Raw genomic sequence first — 20,120 nt, forward strand, 5'->3', positions numbered from 1 at the left:
GTCTCTCCTTTCTTTCTCCTTCCGTTGCCTCCGCTTCCTAATTCGTTCTGCCCGGCGCAGCTTTCCGAGCCTCTGCTTGAGGTCGCTCCACAGTAGCTTGAGACCTTCCCGCTCTTCTGGGGCTGCTTTCCTCCACCTCTTACGCAGTTCGCGCCTATTGGCTATAAGCTCCTCAATACCTCTCTCTCTTCTTCCTTTCTGTCTTGGGGCAGGGGCTCTTTTTTCTGCACATTCCCCAAATCTCTCTCGACATTCTTCGTATATGATGTTGCTCAGCGAGGCTAGTTTGTGCTCCACTGTACCTCGCAAGGAGTGCTCCAGCACTACGCTCAGATGATCATCGAGGCTACGCCATTCCTCCTGGCTTTTACTTTCCGGCCATTTGATCTTATTGCGCCTTCCCAGTTGCTTGCGCTGGCTTGCTGGTTGTGCTACCCCCAAAGGAGGAGGTGCAGCCTGAAATGTGCTCTCAGGGGTTGCCTCCCTGCTTTCCAATACTTCTGCTGAGGTTGCCTGTTCAGCACTACTGGGTCCTGCTGCACTGTGGTTTGAAACCTGGCTTCCGGTCCCTGCCGTCTGACCTGCCGCAGCAGCGCGGTCGTGCTGATTGGCTATCCTCCCACACTTCATCTTCCCCTGATGGATATGCAACCCTCTGAGTGATGTTACCTTCTGCCACCCGCAAGTGCACTTCCGGAGAAACTTCTCATTGTGACTATCCATTCCATTCGTTACCATGTGATCAGTCAGGATAGGCCCTTCTTCCATCCCGCCTCTCGGAGGGCCTTCGGGCTGTCTTTTCTTTGGTTTCATGGTCAAAAACAAAAGGTGCTCCCTTGTGGGGAACTAGTGGGTAAGGAGACAAACCGCCCACTCCTAGTGCAGTCTTTCCTGCTGTCTTACCGGTCTTTCCCGGTTGTCCACCAGCCTTTCCTGGCTGCCAACTGCTCTTTCACAGTAGTCGCTGGTTCTCCAGAAATTTCAATTACAGTGTACAGAAAGGTGTAAATTCTGCCTGGCATCTCTGCCTGCCGCACTTCCTCCAGTGCACTTGCGGTCAGCTGCAGGGTCGTCAGCTGGTGCCACCGTTCATAGATGTTTCGCCCCCAGACCAGTACACCTCGCGGTGGGGGGGCAGTGGCTCTTATGGGGACGTCTCCCTGCCACCCCCTGCAGCTGACCTCATTGGGGTGTTGAACCCCAATTTGAATCCTTTCTCCGTAGCCAGAGCCAATAGCTTGCTTTTTCCGCCTCTTCTGCCAACTCCTTGACTGCTTTTTTCAGCCTTGTCCCGGTCATCCCAGTGTCACGAAGCAGCTGCATTGTTGATTTCCCCACAAAGCCCCTACAACCAACTTCCACCGGGTGGATGGACGTGGTCCAGCCGCCTTCTCTGCACTCTGCTGCCAGGTCAGAGTACTTGAGCCGCTTATACTCATATGCTGCCAACATTCCCTCCTCCCATGGCACTGTAAGCTCGATGATGAGAACCTTTTTCGCAGCCCTTGACCACATCACCACATCTGGTCTCAATGTTGTTTGGGTGATCTCGGATGGGAAAATAAGTTTAGTACCCAGATCGACACGCATTTCCCATTCCTTCCCAGGAGAAAGCAGGCATGTAGGTCTTCCTGCTGCTGTCTTCTGCACACCCTCTCCTGGTTTAACGAATGGGATCTTTGGACGAGATACTTCTGGGAAGATGTTTGCCCGGACCCTGCTCTCCTCTAACTGCTCTGCCAACTTTCTCAGCACTTGGTTGTGTCGCCATCTAAGTCGACCCTGTGACAGAGCTACACTACACCCAGATAGTATGTGCTGGAGACTTACATTAAGTTTGCTACACAGAGGGCACTTCTCCTCACTTCCAAACCATTGGGAGAGGTTTTGGGGGCAAGGCAGGGTGTCATATGCTGCTCTCAATAGGAAGCTGAGCCGTGACTGTGGCATTCTCCAGATGTCTGTCCAGGTTATTACCCTGTTGATGGTATCCTCCCAGCGGGTCCATGCTCCTTGTTTGCCCTGGGACACAGCCTTGATGAGGTAGCGGTCCTGTTCCACTTGTGAGACCTCTTCCACCACCATGATCTTCCCTGCTCCCTTGTGGCTTTGGACCAGAATGGCACAGACTCTCCCCATCCCAGTCCCGCTTGGCTGACTTGGGTTCTTCCCAGCACCTCCTTATGCTGCAGCCTGCTGATGGCTTGATTCACCTCTTCCTGCGCCCTCCACTTGCGCCCAGTGCGAATGGCCACCCTGGCACCTTTTACTACTTCGTCTCTGGACTCATTTACCTCGAGTACAAGACGGGTTTTCTCCTGTTTGTATCCAAGATTTATCGACTTCAGAGGGAGCTGCAGCATGTTCTTGCCGAAGAGTCCAGCATCAGAGAAGCAACGTGGAAGTCCCAACCACTTCCTCATGTAGGAGTTGGCAATGCCATCCATCTTGCTGGACACAGAGGAGGGAACTTCACACACCTTCAATGGCCACATCACCCTCTGGAAGAGTGTGAACTGGTAGCACCACACCTTTAGCTTTCCTGGGAGCTGACTGCTGTTGATCTTTATAAGCCCCTCTCTCAGCTGTCTCTGAATCATTGTCCCCATCTGCCTATCCGAGAGCTCAGCTGTATACTCCCTCCCGAGGCTTCGGATGGGTTGCTCTGCCAGTAGTGGTATCTTCTCTCCTCCTGCTGAGAACAAGCATGTTTTAACATTTAACTCTCTTGCTGTGCTTCTTTCTCGCCCTCCTCCAACTGTTGGTAGTAGGCGGTCCATCACAAACTCTGAGGAAGGTGACCCTGACCCCGCCCCAAACTCTCAAAACCCCCGCTATCTACACTCGAGCACAAAAACCTCACTCGAGCAACAAAAGGCGCTGAAGTCAATTCACAAGAACTACTGTGAATTTGAGAGGAAAAAAACACCCAAGAGGGAGAAAAATTAATCTTGAGAGTGATATTTTGTTCAGTGTGCACACCATTCCCTATTTTTTTGCTTGTGGATTTCACATTTGCACTTGTGAGAAGTAAATTTACACACACAGAATGTTAAAACATACTGGTTAATTTTTTTCACCTTGTATATTTTTGCGCCCCTCTCTTTTAACATTGATGTGATGCCGTACTTGAATAAGAGAAGACAGTGAAGGAACTCTCGACAGTAAGTGATGTGATTATACATGACTATTATTGTGATAGCAGGGATGGTTGTGTTGTCTCTTAAAAGAAGCATTATTCTACATTATGTTCCTTCTGTACATATACAGCTGATAAATCTGTACCCCATGGATTAAATTTGTAATTAATTTCTGACGTACTGTTTGTAGTTTTTTAAAGTTTTGTTAATCATGAACACAGGTTTAGCTTGTAGCTAGCTCTAAATTAGCATCACATCAGGTTTACATATAAAAATATACATTCTTTAGATAATGTATAAAAGGATAAGGATTATACTGGAGCTTTAGAGTTAACTAAAGTTCATTTAGGAACTACTGACAAACTGATGATTAATAGAAATACTTAACTTACCAGATAATAAATAATAATAATAAAAAAACACTATGGGCAATATCCACTCAGTTATTTAGCTGCTAGTATTTAGTAAACAGATGACTCAAGATGAAGGCTGATGATGTGGTGCTGCATGTGAAGGTCTGAGATCTCTGTTAGACAGTAACTAAGCATTCGCTTCTCGGTTTGAGGATTTGAGGAACACAACAGAGCATTCTGGTGCTATTCTGGTGTTACCGTTCACCAGAATTTAACCCAATCAAGCAACTTTAGAGGTTTTAAAGGGTCCATGTCTTTGTGGTCTTTTTTTTAGCTGTTTTGCCAGCAAGTCTGTAATTCACCACCACACTGTCAAATTTGACCAAGATTAAGGCAAAATGCAGCAGCTCCCAGCGGCATCTTAGTAAGTAATTAATAAATCTATAAAACTTTTTCAAAATGTGATGCTGTGATTTCAAACTTGTAGTATGATGCAAATATATATACACAAGTGTTTTACTGTTGGTTAAACATCACAAGGTCACATTTAGAAAAAAGTGTAATGCATTTATTTGCGACCCTCAGGTTAAGAAAAAGATAAAGATGGCGGCGCGCAGTAGTGCAGCGGCTACTCACGCTCCTAGCGAACACCCTTTTTTGAGCTGTTTTTCCGTCGGTTCTGAACCCAACTTCACGCACCCCACGCGTGTGAGTTATAGCAGGACCGAACTTTTGAGGATTATGGACAGTTTGGTCAGTAAAACAGCAACTTTGGACAATAATATCCGAGCTACGCTGGGCGAGCTACAGCTCCTCCGCGCTCCGGCGTGGGGGAGCGGATCGCTGCAGACAAAGGGCAGGAGGAGGCGGTGCCAGCGGCGTCAGAAGCGAGGTAAACGCGGTGGTGTGCTAGCCAGGCTAAAGGCTAATGCTAACCGGCCCCCGATTCCGTCGCTTTTCCTGTCTAATGTCCGCGCTTTGGATAACAAACTGGACCTGCTGCGGCTGAGGATGAATGTTTCTGAGGAGATGAGGAACTGCGCTGTGATTTGTCTCACGGAAACCTGGCTGAACCAGACCATGCCGGACTCAGCCTTCCAGCTCGCCGGCCGGCAGCTCTTCCGAGCGGACCGCAGCCTTTTATCTGGAAAATCCCGGGGGGGCGGTTTGTGCGTCTACATAAACAAAGGTTGGTGCACAAACTGCGTGTTGGTAAACAGCCACTGCTCCGAGGCGACAGAACAGCTGACTGTGAAGTGTCGCCCTCACTATCTGCCTCGTGAGTTTTCGGCGGTGTTCGTGATTGCTGTTTACATAGCACCAGATGCTAATGCTAACAACGCGCTGAAGGAGCTCCATGACAACATCAGCTTGCTTCAGAACAAGCATCCGGACGCGTTCTACGTGGTAGCGGGGGATTTTAACCACGTAGAACTGAAGAACATGCTGCCGAGGTTTTACCAACACGTGAACATCCCAACGCGAGGTAATAATACGTTAGACCGCGTTTATTCCTCCGTGAAAGACGCTTACAGGGCATTCCCGCGCCCCCACCTCGGGCTTTCAGACCACATCTCCATCATGCTGGTCCCCGCATACCACCCCCCGCTGCGACGCTCCAAACCCACACAGAAGACCATCACTGTGTGGCCCAGTGACGGCGACGCTGTGCTGCAGGACTGCTTCGGCTGCACAGACTGGCAGGTCTTCAGGGATGCTGCTGAGTGTGAGGGGGAGCTGGATCTGGAGGAATACACATCTGCTGTTCTTGGGTACATCAGCAAGTGCACTGAGGATGTCACTACCACCAAGACTGTGACTTGCTACCCCAACCAGAAGCCCTGGCTGAACGCAGAGGTGCGTTCTCTGTTGAAAGCCAGGGATGCTGCCTTCAGGTCTGGAGACCCAGACGAACTCAGAAGGGCTAGAAGAGAGCTGACTGTTGGAGTTAAGAGGGCAAAAGCTGCATATGCTCAGAAAATCCAGGGACACTTTTCCTCCCAGGATCCACAGAGCATGTGGAGGGGCATCAAGTGCATCATGGACTACAAATCCAACGCTGCACAAAGCTCCAAAGACCCATCCCTGCCTGAGGCTCTCAACAAGTTCTACGCCCGCTTTGAGAATCCTGACACCCCCCCCAGCACCAGACTCCCACACTCACCAGGAGAGGAGCCCCTCAGCGTGACACCAGCAGAAGTAAGGAGAACGCTGAGAAGGATCAACCCCCGAAAAGCTGCTGGCCCGGACAACATCCCCGGACGGGTGCTAAGAGACTGCGCAGACCAGCTCTCGGACGTCCTGGCCGACATTTTCAACGCGTCCCTCATCCAGGCAGCTGTCCCCACTTGCCTGAAGACCGCCACCATCATCCCAGTCCCCAAGAGCTCCGCAGTGACAGGTCTGAATGACTACCGGCCAGTGGCCCTCACTCCGATAGTCACAAAGTGCTTTGAAAGACTGGTTCAGACCCACATCAAAGCCACCATCAACGTCACTGTGGATCCACACCAGTATGCATACAGGAAGAACCGATCCACAGAGGATGCCATCTCCTCCGTGGTCCACACTGCCCTCACCCACCTGGAGCAGAAGGATTCCTACGTCCGTATGCTCTTTGTGGACTTCACATCCGCTTTCAACACCATGATTCCACAGACCCTGATAAATAAACTCTCCTCACTAGGACTGAGCTCTTCGCTGTGCAACTGGGTCCTAGACTTCCTGACCAACAGGCCGCAGTCTGTGAGAATTCACAACATCTCCTCCCACACTATAATCCTCAGCACTGGCTCCCCTCAGGGCTGTGTGCTGAGCCCCCTCCTGTTCACACTGCTCACATATGACTGCTCACCTCTCCATCCAGGCTGTCATATTGTGAAGTTTGCAGACGACACAGCAGTGGTTGGATGCATCACAAACAGAGATGAGTCCAGCTACAGGCAGGAGGTGGAACACCTGGAGGGTTGGTGCAGAGAGAACAACCTCTGCATCAACGTAAAGAAGACGAAGGAGATGATTGTGGACTTCAGAAGAGGCCAGCATGCCCACCTCCCCCTGCACATTGGAGGATCTGCGGTGGAAGTGGTCGACAGCTACAGGTACTTAGGGGTGCACCTGAGCAGCAACCTCACCTGGAGCAACAACACCTCCACTCTGGTCAGGAAGGCACATCAGCGGCTCTACTTCCTCAGGAGGCTGAGACGAGCTGGACTCGGGAGCGCAGTCCTCACCTCCTTCTACAGATGTGTGGTGGAGAGCGTCGTGTGCTCCAGCATCAACGTGTGGCATGGAAGCTGCTCTGCTGCAGACAGGAAAGCTCTGCAGAGGGTGGTGAAGGCTGCACAGAGGATTGTTGGAGTCAGCTTCCCCAGCACCATGGACATCTACACCTCCAGATGCAGGAAGAGGGCCACCTGCATCAGGAAGGATCCCACCCACCCAGCACATGCACTTTTTGTCCCGCTTCCCTCAGGACGGAGGCTGCGGAGCATCAAGTGCAAAACAACCAGACTGAGAAACAGCTTCATTCCGGAAGCTGTAAGACTCTTAAACTCCACTTAACAACACACTGCACTGACACACAAGGACAATTACTGCACAAACACGGTCACTTTACCCGCACTGAGACACTTTATTTTCTACTGCTCTAATTCATTTCATGCTGCTATAGCACATTTGCACTCTGGACTTGTTGTTGCAACCTGTCTACTCTTTCTATTTATTTCATTGGGGTATTTATCTTTAACTATTTTGTATATTCTATTTTTATTGTATTCCTTTATTGTACTTTTATCTATATATCTATTTAATAACAGCTCCTGGGTGTAAACTGGATCGTGAGATCACAATTTCGTTCCACCTCATGTACCACATAAGATGCGAATGACAATAAAATCTCCTTGAATCCTTGAAAAGAACCCCTGTTTAAGAGGATCTCCTACTTTAAAACACACTGAAAAGACAGAACTGTAAATTTGCAGGGCAGGAGGATGACAGGACCAGGATTAAAGAACCCTGTCTTAAAGAATGGTGAGGCAGGTCATGTAATTTCTGTTTCCCACCAATTTTATCATTTCTAGTTCTCACCAGATATCAGATATGTCACTGGACTGAACGCTAACTGCTAAATCTGCTAAATCTGTTAAAAGATGGGTGGCTAGCGTTACATATAATAATTTACTGCACATTTAAAAATCCATAATACAAAGTTTATGGAGTCAAGTATACTGGGGTCTTTAAGGGTCACAAGAAATGCCAAATATTATTAAAATATGTTTTCTGAGTGTCGAAAATCAGCAGACATTGGAAAGAAGGAAAGTTGTGGTGAGAGAAAAAGCTTTTTTTTCTATACAAACTTTTTTTTTATCTGTCAAAAATTTTTTATGGTTTTGTGTGTGTGTGTGTGTGTGTGTGCTGTGTATGTGTGATCAGCATCCACCAGTAATGAATGATCTTTTCTCAGTAACTCCTCTCGTTTTTCTCAGGATCTCATATTTAGGATGATTGTAGTGGACAGTAGGAACAGTGTGGTTTTGAGAAAGAGCTAAATTGATGGTTGGTAAACGCTGGTAAACAATAATTGAACAATAATTGAAAAACATCAGGTGAGTTCTGGAAATTGTTCAGACTAGACAGACTAATCATGCAAAAGAATAATAAGCCCATATGTTTCCCTTAATCATGATTATGAAATATAATATTCTAAATTATACTGAATATAATCTTATTATTTTTATGTTAAGTCCTATTTATTATAACAGGTGATTTATGTATAATAGAATTGCTAATTAAGACATTTTATACAACTAAGGCTGTGTATTGGCAACATGACAAAGCAAATTATTACATCTCAGTGGCAGTTATAGCCCCCCCATTCTACAGCATAAAGGCAATCTTGTAATATTGTTTTTTCTGATGTTATTCCTGAAGTCAAAACATTTAAGCATTAATTTCATCACTTCTGTTGGATAAATCTGAATAGAACAAATTGCTATTTCACCGTGTGGTACGGGGGCTGCACAGCATCCTGCCGCAGGACCTTCCAGCATATCGTGAGAGCAGCTTAAAATATAGTTGACAAAGCTCCTCCCTCCCTTCAGGACTCATACAGCTCCCACCTCACACGAAACGCCCTTCGCCTGGCAGGAGATCCCACCCACCATCAGCCATTAGGGAGGAGACTGCGGAGTCTCTCGGCTAGCAGCAGCAGACTGTGAGACAGCTCCATCCACCAGGCTGTGAGGATGCTGAATTCTCCTTGCTTTACTGTAACTTACCTGTATTACTGTAACTTAGTACTGGAATCAACACAGTACTGGAACTTTTCAAGAACTGATATACACTCACACCTCATACCTGCATTACTGCTTATACTTGCACTGTAATACCCACTTTAACTCCCAATACAACTGTGACTTTTAAAGCAAGAAATGTACGCACATTGTTTATAGGGGTTCTATTTACAATGGTACTGTCATTCCCCCTTTAATCCCACATCACTACTGCACTATTGTATTGTGTCTCTTGTCTCACATATGCCTATATCTGTTACCCTGAATGCACATTTAGTGTCTCTCATTCTTTTATATTTATATTTTTACTTGTGTACTTGTTGTAACTGTGGGAAGGGGAGTAATGTAATTTAAATCCTCTGTATGTCCTGTACATATGCAGTATTGGCAATAAAACTACTTGACTTGATTCTTCAGGGGAAGAATACAATTACATAAATAACATAAGGTCAATCAGAGACATTGTAATTTTTGCTGGATGATTTTTTACAGTACATATGTTAAAAGTAATAAGAATGTAGATTGTGTAGTTTGTGGTTTTATATTTATGCACATTTTTAAATAATATACTAATTTCTGATAGTATTTTCTGTAATGACTGTTATATGACTGTATAATCTGTTTGTTTTCTACCTGAAAAGTAAGAGAAAGTAAATTATGTTTTCGAATGAATACATGGTGTCTCAAAGAAAAAAAAACATGAAATATGCCAAACTTTTCATTTTACATAAAAAAATTTTTCTTCATTTTGAGACACATTTTGCTGTCTTTACATTTCATTTTACTCATTTAACAGAAATCTTAACACCCTCAGACACAAAACTAACTAACCTTATGAATAATCAGTTTGAGTAAGTCACGCTCTCACCTCAGAATCTGCAGTTTACAGTGTAAATTCTTCAGTTCCTCACAGAGCTTCTTCACTCCTGAATGCTGAATCCGTTTATTTAACCTGTTTCTGCAGGCCCTCTAGTGGCCATTCCGCTGGCGGAATGTATATCGACTATTCAGACATTTCGAATTATTGTAAACAATTTATTTTTTTTCACTGTAACACCGTTCTGATTAGACGTGGGACACTGGTCGCTATGTGTGTGTGCAGTGGTGGGGGTGTGTGTAAAGTCAGTGAGAGAAGAGGAGGATTAGGATGGGGAGAGGTGGCATCCACCATTGAAGCAATGTTGAAGAGCTCTGAACACAGATCTCCATATAGAGACAAAAGAAACAGCTTAACTTTGACTTTTATCATTTAAAAAAATAATCTACAACTGCAACAATTAAGAAATACCAGTTGAGTATGATCTAAACATTTTATAAAAGTTAACTAGCTTACTCACGCAAGATGAAGAAAAACTATTTTGCATTGAGTATGTAGATCCTGAACATCCCTGTCAAAATTTAGTCCATCAGTGTTATGAAATAAAAATAATATACATTTTTTAAATTTAGCTACAGATATCCTCTTCAAAATCCATCAGAGTTGTTTTTAATCAGCATTTGGTTTTTAGCAATTAGGCAAGGAGTGTGAGGACTTTTACTTTGAAAACACTACAGAAGAGTCTGCAATGTCTATCCAAATATGTCTGAATTATAAACGGTCCATCTCTTTTGATTGACATCCACATCTTTCAATTATATACACTTTCTGCTTTCATATAAGCCATTCTGTGCCAAAACAGATCATTCAGAGACAGAGTTATCACAATGCAGATACTCAGACTTTCTTTATTGTTTTTTTGCACACAACCTCCCATTTACGCAGCGACATTCCAAATGCTCTCATTGGTTTAGAGACTGTCAATCAGAGGGTATAGGCGAATTATCATTAAGACACAAAGTCATCTGATCCACATCAGTGGAGTGTTTGCCTTTTGGGTCATTTAGAGAGTTTTGAGGCTACATTGAGAAGTTTTTGGCCATTGGGAGATTCTGTTCCATTTGAATATCGTTTGGGACACTTGGAGACATTTCAGCACTCTTTGGTAAATCTTTAATAGAACTCAAAGTACTATAGGAAGCTCAATAAAAAAATGGATGATTATGTACAAGTATTTGGTGCATCTGTCTGAGCAGAAATAAATTGATATCACTATGGAATTAGAAGATTTGAGGGTTTCTGTGGGGAAAATTATGCAATATTTTAGTTTCCTTGAAAAATGATTTAAAGATATTATCATTAAGGAGTTATTTAAATTACTTAACTGTGAAAACCAATTATTTCATTTTTAGGGCCCAAGTATTTACTTTCACATGAGCTATTAAAGACCAGGGTACAGTGTGTATTTAAAAAAAATCTAAGCTGAACAGAGGGACTTTCAAAATAGGAAAAAAAAATCATTTTATGGCCACTGTGAAAAGGGGTTAAACTCAGGTCCAGCTCTGTCAGCGAGTTCTCTGAGCTGAGTACTGAGGCCAGAACCTCACAGCTTTTCTCTGTGAGATTACACTGTTTCAGCCTGGAACAGAAATGAAGATACATCAGAATAGTGATAATAAACATGGGCAACACCCAGGGTGGTGGGTGAGGGGTGATTTGGGAATTGAAGTGTGTCATCTAGGACTCCTAAACTGATAAAAAACCCAAAAAATAACAAATTCCTGAAATGTGACGAACAATTTGTATGTAGCAGTGCTGTCAATGCATTAATGCATATGGCAAATTCATCCTTTTACCAAGTTTGGCCCCACCATCCTCCCATAATTCACTCATTTTACAGAGACTAGTGACATATTTGTGGATTTATTTGATAGTGAAAACACAACATCACTACTGTCAAGTTTAGAAAGTAGATTACTTTTATGCTTTTTGAATTATTGATTAAATCTCATAGCTAACCCTCCTTCTAACCCTTCTATTTGCATCCCTCACACACACACCCACCCCTACACCCCCCCCCCCCCACACACACACACACACTATAGCAAATAAGCATACGTTTGCCATGTTTACACTGTTGTAGCATTCATTTTCTTCATTAAAGTTTCTACCAGTAAAATAAATGGGTGTTTCTCAGTAACAGGAAAACATTACTAAAGCGATGTGATGATCTATATCGGTTACAAATGTGTCTTATGTGAGTACAGAATGTATTTTGACCTATGATTTAATAAAGCAATGAAGGGTAGTAATAATGTTAGCAATCTAAAAATATAAATCAGTCTTGCTGTATAAACATTTAGAATAGTTTACATCTCTATCAGACTAGATTAATTACATGAAGCTTTATTACAAAATGCACATTAGCATCATCTGGTGGCCAAATTATGAGGTGCTGCCAGGTAGGATGGAAAAAATATATATTGAATCGTTTTGATAATATCATTTTCTACTCCATGCTTTTAATGTATTGACACTTTTTCTCCTAATAGTAACCCAGCTGTTACATATAGCTGTTATTCTAGCTAAAATCCATACAGTATAATAATAATAATAATAATAATAATAATAATAATAATAATAATAATAATAATAATAATAAACTGTGTAATCTTTTATCTAGAACCTCAGCTTCTGTTCATACATGATACGAATTCCCAGGTACTGTCTCAGTTTTACTGGGATTCCTGTTTAATGATCATTAAATTAAACACAGGTGATAGGGGCTACACACACACACATACACACAACACACACACACACACAACACAAACAATGCAGCAGCATATTCTGAAAATAAAATACTCACAGAGCTTTTTCGGATGATGCGATCACTTTCTTCAGCTTCTCAACTCCTCTATCTGACGGGTCAAACTTTCTCAGATTAAACTCTTTCAGATCCTCTTCAGACTTCAGTAAAGTACACTCCACACAACACCACTGACATGGAGAGAGGTTGTGGTGTTGGAGACGACCGTCTTTGTCTGAGTTCAGTAATAATTTGACTGCAACACAACAGAATAATAATCCAGTTATTTTTGTAACAGACATAAATGAATCTATAAAAAAATAACGTTTTCTACATTTATATACCCTATTAGCTTTATTAATTACTGTTTCATGGAGAACATACAAAATAACTGTTATAAAGAAAACAAATCTTCAGTCTTCAGCTGTGGAGATATTTATGGGAATTTATTTTAAGTAAGGTGTACAGAGCTGGAGTTTTCTGAAAAAAACTCTTCCTTAACACAGAGCAATATCAAATGGTTGAGCACCACAGACACATTTTAAAAGCTTTTACACTCTAGTTTTAAACATTTTAAACATGCTCTGGCAACTAGTGTAGTTCGATACCGCGATTCCCTTTCTGATCCGATACTGATACTCAGACTGGTATCGTCGATACTAATCCAATACTATACTTTTTACAATTACACCTAATATGTCTGATAAACCATGTGTATTACAAATCATAGCTTCATTAAGAATACAAGATGTCAGCGTAATTTCTTTATGGATTTTGAAGTATATTGTGGTAGTGCCTTATTTACAATATAGTAAAAATAAATTACCTAAATAACCTTACCTAATTAAATCTAGTTTTTTTTTTATATGTGAGCTCATTTCAGTAATACACATTATTACTCCAATCTGAACTGCAGTTATTTGTTAAAACATGTATTTATTTCACTGAAGCATTGACTGCAGTCTGGAGTCAGCAGAGGAGTAATTTTTATTAGAATATATGTAACTTTATTATTTAAAAGGGTGAAAAAGTCATTCATACAGAGCCCGGAATTGGTTGTGGAAAAATAATGTTTGTTAAATTTGATTTTTATGCGCATCACAAGTAAACTGATGAAGAGAACAACATCACAGGAGGAGAGTCTGATTGATTGTGTATATATTGTGTATATAGGAATACTGTTATAAAAGTTTTGGTGTGTTCATTTCATCAGAGCTTATCCTCTTAACCACAGACTCTCATAGTCTGGTAGTCCTTCATATGTCCTTTCATTTGTCTGAGAACAGGCTTCCGTCAGTCCACTCTGCCACAAAGCTCAGACTGTTGGTGGAGCGCTGCAGTGATAGTTTTGACTTTGTGAAACTTTCTTCCATCTCCCTACTGAATCTCTGGAGCTCAGCCACAGTGATCTTTGGGTTTACCTCTCCCAACAAGGCTCTTCCCTCACGATTGGTCAGTTTGGCCGGACAGGTCTAGGAAGAGTTCTGGTCGTCCCAAACTTCTTCCATTTAAGGATTATTGAGGCCACTGTGCTCTAAAGAACCTTGAGTGCTGCAGAAATTCTTTTGCCCCGCCACAATTCTGTCTCTGAGCTCCTTGGGCAGTTCCTTCCACCTCATGATTCTTATTTGCTCTGAGATGCACTGTGAGCTGTGAGGTCTTATATAGACAGGTGTGTGTATTTCCTAATCAAGTCCAATCAGTTTAATTAAACACAGCTGGACTCCAATGAAGGAGTAGATCCATCTCAAAGAGGGTAAGACAGCATGTAAGTTAAATACAAGTGTCACAGCAAATGGTCTGAACACTTACAACCATGTGATATTTCAGTTTTTGTGCATTAAAAAACACTTAAAGATTTTTTTACACCAGGACATGGTTAAAAAGTTAAAATATTTCTAAGGCCAGATGCAGAAAGAGTGATGAAAACATGACTTGTTTACACTTTTAGTTTTTTTCACACATGCATTTTTCACACATTCAAAAGAATACACTACTAGAGTCTACTACAGTCATTCTAGAGTGATTCTAACTCTCCACCTTTAAATTAGAGTGAGCTTAGCAGTTATACACTCATATTTTTATAACTGCCCCATTAATCTGTATTTGAATACAACAGATTGGGTCCATAAACAAACTTTCTGCAGTTGATGACTGGATAAAGTGAAGAGTGGAGGTATGGGAGGATCAGTGCATCAAAGCTGTGTTGTACTGTCAAAAGAACAAGGCAGACTGCCATCGAGGGAAGAACCCTTACTATCAACACAGAGACAGAGGCTGGCTGTCAACCACTGAGGGAAGTAAAGAAATGGTTTCCAAATACTCTTATACATCTGTATAAGATCTTAAAAAGTATTAGCAAATGTACCTTACCGGTTGGATTTGCCCAGTTATTACAGTCTGTCAAATTCTCTCTTCTTAAACCTGTTATTTTAGGTTCATTTCACAAGGCTACGCTTGGTTTGATCCCTCCACGTCTGGTGACTTTCGATGGGATGTCTGATTATGCTGTTTGCTGGACTCTCAGCGGTGTGGAGGTGTTCTGCAGAACCTGATTGAATGGGAGGGGTACGAGCCAAAGGATCCAACCAGAGAAGTTGCATTCCTGCTTCATACTTGGTGGATCTTGGCTTGGTGGCTGATTTTCATCAACATCATCCTGAGAAGCCAGTTTCTCATCCTATAGGTTGTCCTAGGAGCAGATCTCTCAGTTCATCCAGTGCTCATTGCAGCAGCTGTTCTAGGGGCTGCCCCAGGAAGTCCAGTTGAGTCCAGTAACAAAGTGGAGTTAGTGGGTCATCTGGAGACGTTGAGGGTCATCATGTGTAGTCCATCAGTCTACATGGACTGACATGCTGTCAAACCTGATACTGACTATGAAGTCCAAACCATCAATGGACAAACTCTACTCCAGAACTACAATTCCCAGCATGCATCTGACAATATCACCTGTCCGTACTCAAACCAATCATATTATGCCCATTATTTTCAGCTGTTGTTAATTTTTAAGTCTGTATTTCCTATTTAACCGGTGACATACTGATTATTCTCATTCTATTTGTATTCTTGTCTTTGACCTGTTTTTTCCTTGTTGACTATGTTTTTTCCACTGTTTATTCTGTGTTTACATGATTTTTGAATCCTATTTTTCGCCACTATTTTGGCTCGTGATTTTGTTCTGATATTTTGCATGTCTGTCTTTGTTTTTGACTCTTGCCTGTATTAAGACTACATTCTATGAATGTGACATTTGTATTAAAGTATCACAAGCGTCCGACTCCCGTCTATACTGTAACACATTCACTGTGGTTTACTAAATGTGTATTTTACTGTATCACTATAAATAGGTCTTATTAATTAAATAAAGGCACATATCTTTATGTGTGAAAATTTGACAGAAACAGATCATGTGAAAAAGCCTTGTACACTAGAAGTGATCTCAGCAGTGTGCATTTTAAGAAATGTAAAGCTTTAAAAAAACAGAGATGTTGGAAGAAAATGTGCTGCAGGCATGCACTAACAGAGAGAGATGGTTTACCATAATAGAAGTGAAAAAAGACTCCAGCCAGGACAACCACGAGTAAAAGTACACCAATGGTAATTCCAACAATTTTCCAAGCATTGGGTACATGCTCTGAAACACAATCAAAACATTCAGTTACATTTCTGCCTCCAGTCACGGACTTTTACAAGAACTAAAGAGTGTGTTTCTTTACCAATACTGATATTGATTATAAATTCTGTATAAACTGTTTTTTGACTGACTGTAAGTAAACAGTTTAAATTATTTCTATTGTCAACTTGTTTTGTTTTTGTAATTCTGAATAATGGTTAAAACATTACAATTTTGTTATTCTTAAACAAAACACTTGATCGGCTAAACCAGCATACAGAAAAAAAAGCATTTTACATAACACTCTCCAAGTACTTACAAGTAGGACTGCAAGGGGTTATCGTCATCACCACAGTTTTTAATTGTTTATAAAATGGATATTACATCCTCTTAGAAAATATATTGTTTATTGAACAAAGTGGAATAAACTGAAACACAAGCAGACTATATTGGAAGGGTTTCTTAAAGTAATTAAATACTTGCAATGATACATTCAATATGAAATCAGAAAGGGTGTTGATTATTATAGTTAAATCACAAATAAAGATAGGGCTAATCTGATTGCATCTGGTTACCTGTTAAATCCATTCAACAATAGACACCAATCTATTTGTAAGCCATATACTTCCTCAACAAATGTAGCTTTTTTTGTATTTTTGGTATTTTATACATCAGGAACTATTCAGTCAGGGTCCTATATTACACCCTGCACATGGTACATTGTGATGCTCATTGCTATCTTACACCCCGTCAGCAGTCTATTTTTTTTACGCCTTGCGCCTGCTTCATTTAAATAGCAACACTGTTTCTGAATAGATCTACACTGGTGGGCATGGTCGTCTGGAAGTGAGGTGTGTTTAGGTAAATTTCTGGCGTATTGCTATCACTGGTGCACCACTGACTGATTTGAACCTTTGTTTTTGATATTGCGCCTTGCGCAGCTCCTACCGTGCAAAAGGCATGTACTAATTCTCTTAATTATTCATGGGTGTAGTTTTGGGCATAACGTGAAATAAACCAGAAATAAATCAGTGTGTCAGTAGTCATTCCCTTTAAGATGCAGGTGTGCTGCATTCTGGACCGCTGAACATCTCAACCCATGTGCTGGGCTGTTTTCACGTTATGTAGTATTTTTGGGTGTTGTGTATTTTTATGTCTATATCACCTATCACTGAACTATTTAACCAGACCTGGTTTCGCTGAGACAGACTCTAATTCTTAGTAAGTTTGCTACTGATAAATGTTAACTGTTAATTGTCTAGTTGGTATTTAAAAATTGGAGTCAGATTAGATTAAATTAGTATCTCACATAAGTCTCATCTAAAGAACCGGAAAGACGAAATACACTTTAGGAGGACAAGGAATAGACCTGTCGTCTGCGCCCCTAAAAAAAGGAATTCAAGTACAGAGCAAACGCTCCTTTGGTGGTATCTGTCTATAATCTCTGTTTTTGAATAGCGTATTTTGAATAGCATATTTAGACCTACAACCTTTGCTTGTGTCTTTGCTTTATCTGTAGCTCTTGTTAGTTTATAGATAATAAATTAAAATATCTGTACTGTGCTGCTATGATGTGTTTTCTGCAAATAGTTGTGTTTCTAAAAAAAAAAATCATAACATGGACCTTTTATATTGTCCTGGGAGATTCCTGAATAATGCAAATTTATTGTCTTTATTTGGTTGTAAAGCAAGGGGATGTATTCTAATGTGATTTCTTGTGATGTATTTCTAATGTAATTGTTTATGCTAGAAATTGGAATAATGCTGAGTTTTTAGACACCTTTTTACCAGTAGTCCAGATCTGTCTTTACATTCTCTTGTGTTGTGTGGAGACCTAAATTTGTGATTTCAGCCTGTGCTGGATCAAGCCTTCAGTAGAACTACTGTTCTGTCTACATCTGCCAATGTGCTTAGAACATTTATAGCAAATTCAGACATGTGAAGCTTCTTTAGATCTAAAGCTAGATTATTTTTAGTCTCAGGTACATCATACCTTTACACACAGAGTCTATTATCTTGTTGACAATAGAATAATTTACACTGTAACCTACTGTGCATATAACACTATCCTTTAGCTTCTATAATTATGACCATTTGTTTAACAGAAGGAGATTCTGGTCATGTCACACAGTGTCTTAATACACATACAGAGGACTTTATTATGTTTTAGGATGTTAATCATATTTTGTTAGCACCTGTTCTTCCCCTGAGATCTAAACTTTAAGTGATTAAAAGATTTATTTAAAAACAATAAACAGCATTGCTAAATTAGACAAAGATAATGCAGTGTCCAATTCTGAAAATATTCATAAACATCATCTTATTGCACAAGCACAGTTCAATATTCTGATGTTTAACCCAGCTACTATTTAAAATTGTAATTTCTCTAGAAAACCCCCAGACTGATGTCAACCTGTAAAATCATGGCCTGGCAGACCTCGGCTTAAACCGCCCACTGCAGAGCCATGGAGGGAGCGCCACAGCACTGTTAGCCAATCAGAGGCGAGACGTTAGCATGTCATGAATATTCATGAGTAAGAGGTGAAACCCTGTCATTCCTCCCCAATCACTTCTCTATAAAACTATAACAGTCAAAATGTATGAAAAAAGGTAAAATTAGATTTTTTTAATTTTACAACAAATTACTGGGCATAAGGTCTGTAAGACTGCGCATCGTCTGCGACAATCTGTCTCCTCTCATCAAATTCCTCAAATTCGGACAACAACCGGTTTTATAACTGATCCTGTAAAAAAATTAAATAAAAATATAGCTCTCTATACACACCTTCTTCTATGCAAATCAGCAAATACCCTGGCCTAGATGGACACCCAGTGGAATATTTAAATTAATATTTAATTTAATTAATTAGCACCTATTCATTTTATTGAATATGTTTAATAAAGCATTGCAATTACCAACGCAAAAACCTGAGACACTGGGTAGAATGGCTCCGTCTGAGTGTGTCTAAGTATGTTTGACTTTAGTTTGAGGCTTCATCTTCAAGAACAGCATCTTTGGTCACACTGTAGCACACACATAAACCAATCACAGCACAGCTTTCTTTACTTACCCTCCCCTTTTTTACAAGCAAGAAGCCATTAATCAAAACACAGGGGAAGAGTTAGTTCCAAAACAAACTTTGACATCAGTAATGTGGACCTGATTAAACAAGTACGGATGCCACTCGTCCCGTAAAATACTAAATCATCCTTTATTTGGCAATTAAATCTTGCATCCTGTATTTAACCAATATGGCCATTTAAACAACAAATTATACTAATGGATTAACAGTTAATAATAAAAATAAATAAATAAATACATACATACATTCGTTAAGAGACTGTCTGACTATCCTGGACACTGGTTCTCACTCTAAAGACTGCATTTCCCAGAATCTCTTGTATAAATACCCCCCTGTTTCTGTTCCCCTTTGCAGCGTATTGACACCATTTCCTTAGCTTTTCTATCCTGCGTTTCTTTTGTTGTTTTGCTACTTTGTTAACAACCTTATTTTAGTCCTTCTATCTAAGTTTTGGATATCCAGTGTGTAACTCCCTTCCTGCTAACTCTGTTATGTTGTTGATTAAGCTTCCCTATTTTGATGTTTACCATACCTGTCTCACGTAACTCATGCCAATTTAACCACTTTGTAAATAAACTTTATATTAAGTATCTTTATATATGCGCATCTGCGCTCACCTGGCCCATGTGACAAAAAGTTTATTATTTAATACATATATTTAACACATATTTTCTAGATTAAAAATGTTCATAGAGCCTTCTGTGTATTTTGAGTCAAAAATTGTATATTTTTAATATTTTAATATAAATATATACCAATTTATAAAAGTAAATAAAATAAAAAAAGTAAAATATTTATTTTATTTATATATAAAAATTGAATTATACATTTATGTTTTGACTCTGCAGGACTTGGGCCATGATAAATGATAAATACGGTTCTAATCTAATTACAGCTTCACCTCTGTACTGTTATGGTACAATTACGTATAAAAATAATAAACACTCAAAAAAAATCACAAACATTCAAATAACTAACTTTTGTATTTTGTCAAAATGTGCTTATACATTT

General features: G+C 40.8%; 2 protein-coding genes across 10 annotated transcripts in view; both read right to left on the minus strand.

Annotated features, from left to right (window-relative positions):
• Positions 1–10,566: 10,566 nt before the first annotated feature.
• LOC125780590 (butyrophilin-like protein 2) overlaps positions 10,567–20,120 on the minus strand; it is a 430,870-nt gene continuing 421,316 nt past the window's right edge. The window contains exons 6-8 of the mRNA XM_049462972.1: positions 12,474–12,669; positions 11,093–11,243; positions 10,567–10,581 (exon numbers count right to left, since the gene is read on the minus strand). Coding sequence (XP_049318929.1) covers positions 10,567–10,581; positions 11,093–11,243; positions 12,474–12,669 — 362 coding nt within the window. The remainder of the gene's footprint in view (positions 10,582–11,092; positions 11,244–12,473; positions 12,670–20,120) is intronic.
• Positions 20,105–20,120, minus strand: part of LOC111188233 (butyrophilin-like protein 8) — a 417,096-nt gene continuing 417,080 nt past the window's right edge. For all 9 annotated transcript variants that reach the window (XM_049463216.1, XM_049463212.1, XM_049463218.1 and 6 more), the window contains exon 4: positions 20,105–20,120. This exon is cut by the window's right edge and continues 326 nt beyond it. The gene's annotated coding sequence lies outside the window, so the exon portion shown is untranslated.

The sequence above is a fragment of the Astyanax mexicanus genome, chromosome 13 (genome assembly GCF_023375975.1).
Source record: "Astyanax mexicanus isolate ESR-SI-001 chromosome 13, AstMex3_surface, whole genome shotgun sequence".
Classification (NCBI taxonomy): domain Eukaryota; kingdom Metazoa; phylum Chordata; class Actinopteri; order Characiformes; family Acestrorhamphidae; genus Astyanax; species Astyanax mexicanus.